The sequence below is a fragment of the Zingiber officinale genome, chromosome 6B (assembly GCF_018446385.1).
Source record: "Zingiber officinale cultivar Zhangliang chromosome 6B, Zo_v1.1, whole genome shotgun sequence".
NCBI lineage: Eukaryota > Viridiplantae > Streptophyta > Magnoliopsida > Zingiberales > Zingiberaceae > Zingiber > Zingiber officinale.
Genome location: NC_055996.1, coordinates 18291159 through 18294506, shown reverse-complemented (window position 1 = coordinate 18294506; position 3348 = coordinate 18291159). Strand labels below are relative to the sequence as shown.

The 3348-nt window shown below is 36.5% G+C and overlaps 1 protein-coding gene across 1 annotated transcript; it reads right to left on the bottom strand.

Moving 5' to 3' along the window:
* Positions 1–348: 348 nt before the first annotated feature.
* Positions 349–1850, bottom strand: LOC121990811. Its single transcript, XM_042544876.1, has 3 exons — positions 1791–1850; positions 965–1345; positions 349–888 (listed from the first exon to the last, which is right to left on the bottom strand). Exons 1-3 carry the CDS (start codon positions 1848–1850, stop codon positions 349–351), a joined length of 981 nt encoding a protein of 326 aa, XP_042400810.1.
* Between the last annotated feature and the right edge of the window lie 1498 nt (positions 1851–3348).

Genomic DNA, 3348 nt, shown 5'->3' with positions numbered 1-3348 from the left:
GTAACTAACACTGGAAGAATAAACCATAGCGCAGGATAAGTCAATGAACTATTTGATTTAACAAGAAACAACAAAACTAGCAAGGATAGCATAATTCTGCTACCTATACAAATAACGAATTCCAAGAATGAACACATATATATTTTTTAAACAAGATCAAATTAAATCAAACTAAATTTAATCACAGGAACAAAACCAAACTAAACTAAATCAAATCAAATTTTAATAAACCGAACAAAATTAACCACCAAGTTTGCATTAAAAACAAAGTTTAACCACTAAATTCTCTAGGAAATTACAAGTTTAACTTGTCCAAAGAAATGACAACAAAATCTACAAGTCTACGCCTCAAATATCTCCATTCAATAATATTTTCACAAAAACTTCTTTCTCATCATCTGGTATGGTAAAGAAAATATCTGTAGTCTCACGATCACAACCAATTTTTCTTGTCGCTTTGTGTCGCTCCAACATGCTAAGCCCAGGTAACTTTGTTAAAACCTCATTGATTTTCATTCTTTTTTCAGTGCCTTCATCATATTCCAATGCTTTACTTAATCGGTTACTTGCATTGTTAAGTTCTACCCCAAGAATAGCTATCGCCTCTCTAATAACTTGAGACAAATCTTTAGTGCTCTCGGTCTTTCTCCTTTTTGGCTTAGAATTCTCTTCGTTTGATCCAAAATTGAAATCTTGGCCATATGAAGCATAATCCCCATCAATGCCTATACTTTCATCATTATCAACTGCAACTTTGTCTATTTCTTCCACAATTTCAGCAGGAACTTGAGCATCTTTCCCAGATGCACGGTCTCCACCAAAGATGACAGAAAGTTCCTCATAGTAAGCCAATGACTTGTATCTAAATTGTTCTGCATCTCCATGGGTCTATAAAATAAAATTTATATTACTAACTAAACAAAGTAAAATAAAAATAAACCATTTTAATAATAAAATAAATTACCTTAATATATTCATCCCACACGGAATTCTCAGCCATAACAAGTTTTTTTTCTGAGTCCCAACCAAAACCGCTGCTACCAACTCCATACAACATGTCATGCACAACATTGTGTAGCTTCTGGAAAGTTCTTAACCTTGATTCAATGTGTGGTTTTGCCTTAATTCCATGTCCAGGCAAGCTAACCTCAAGCATTTGTTGTAGCTTTAATCCATGTCCTGGCCTAAAACCTTTCTCATTCTTGTTTCTAAGATCTCCAGCATTATTTAATTGCATCAATGCTTCAATAAGTGCAACATCTTCTATAGCAGACCATTGATGTTTGTTTTTTCTTGGTCTTTTTGGGTTGTAAGATTCTCCTGAAGGATTAGAAGCCATGTTCACCTATAGCACAAAAAATTACAGAAAAGACCTAAGAAAAAAAAAGAAATTATTGATGAGGAACCCAAAAAGAATATGCTCCTACTAATTAAAGAAATCATTTCTGTAATTATTTCTGCAAGGATCCTTCTATTGGTTACTATTGTGTTTCTTAATGGGCTGATCAGGAAATGCAAGCTTGAAATATTGTAATTCAACATACTCAAAATAAGTTAAACACATAATTAAAAATTGTAAGACATGTCACATGTAAATTATAAAGAAACAGAATAAGGACTATGGTCTTTGTCCATTTACAAAAATTTAATAATCCATAAGAATTACACAAATGATCTCATCTAGATCTTTTCCATTCATTAAACATGTCATTGGCTAAATTATCTCGCCAATCGCTAAATTCACTCGAAGTCTCAATGGTTAACATCATGTTTTCACCAATGTCATCTACTTCATCTGGTTGACTATCCAGCCTTCTCTCCAACCTTCTTTCTGCAAGATCCCCAGCCATTTCTGTAACGACCCGCCTTCTACTGACTAGGCTGTGAGGCCGATCGTTACATTAATCTGTGCTAACTACTCCCTAACCATCCCTAAATCTAGATGCGGAAGCTGTACTAATTAAAATTTTGCTAAACTATTATCTTTTCTCCATTCTACGTATGCTAAGGGTGTAATCTAAACTATTCATATCGTTATTACCTCCCCCTATGGTCAAGGAACTTAACTAGAGATTTCCCTGCTGTGATCAGGCCTCCCAATCGATCCACAGATCGATAGGAAAGATCGGATCGATCCAGTGATCGATCCATCATGCTACTGTATGGTGAATTCAAGTTGGATCGATCCAGTGATCGATCCGGCACGCTACTGTGCTCGGGACGATATTCTGGGTCGATCGGCTGATCGATCCAGACTGGCTAATCGATCCAGTGATCGATCCCAGAGCCTTCTGTTCGCGACGGAATTCACTGGATCGATCAGATGATCGATCCAGAGGCCTACTGTTCGCGAGACAAGTTGGCCAATCGATCCCTCGATCGATTGGAAACTCCCGAATCGATCAGCTGATCGATTCGGGTTTCTGATTTCGTGCCAAAGGTCTGATTTCAGCACTTGTTCGTGGAAAAATTACTTATAACAATTCTAAACTCAACCAAAACATTCTGATATCACACAAATACTATTCTAAGCATGATAGGGTGCATGATTAGCTAATTCATAGCAATTAACATACTAAGGTGCAAAATAATAAAATGCTAAAAGGTTCTAATGTTTAAAACAAGTTTGCTGAAATTTCCTAAGATCTCTATTCCAAGTTCCATCCACACACATCCTCATCGCATTGCCCTCCAGCCTCCGCTAGTCCATCTTTCCTTTACCTTTATTTGCAGTATAAGGAAAAAGTATTTGTAAGCTTTATGCTTAGTAAGAAACCATCTACCTCACAAAACATGCATACGATGCGAATTATGTTTTTGAAACATGCTATTTGAAATACATTCTAAATATGCTAAGCATGGCATGACATACAACACATAGAAGCAAAACTGATCATGACAATACAGCTAATTATAAACTATCATGTTGCATCAACAGAAAACTAACTGATACCACGGTTGAGCTAAGCTAATAATAATCTGATGCTAAAACTGAACTGGACTCACATGACTAATTTGTGATGTTTGAAAAATATATTCATAAGTAGATTAAAATAATAATCAAGCTGCTGTTTGGGCCCGGCAACTGTACTTGCTGTGCGCGCATTCCTAACTAGACCCGGGTTTGCAAGTCCCGAATTTAGTAAGGTTACTAGGTTATCTGAACCTAGGGACGACTGTGGGAGTCCAACCCAATGGATATTTAATCCAGTACAGTGCCACTGAAAAGTAAAATACTGAACGTAGCTAATTATTGATTGTCTTGCTCTTTCTAGGTTAACTGAACCTAAAACTAGGTTGTCTGAACCTAGAGGCGACTGTGGGAGCCCACCCATTGGACATCTAGTC

Coding starts and splice junctions, on each gene's coding strand:
- LOC121990811 (XM_042544876.1), bottom strand. CDS start 1,850: ATGGCTGGGGATCTTGCAGAAAGAAGGTTGGAGAGAAGGCTGGATAGT. Junction 1,346..1,790: donor TGGATAGTCAACCAGATGAA/GTAGATGACATT, acceptor TTTGTGCTATAG/GTGAACATGGCTTCTAATCC. Junction 889..964: donor TGTGGGATGAATATATTAAG/GTAATTTATTTT, acceptor TTTATTTTATAG/ACCCATGGAGATGCAGAACA.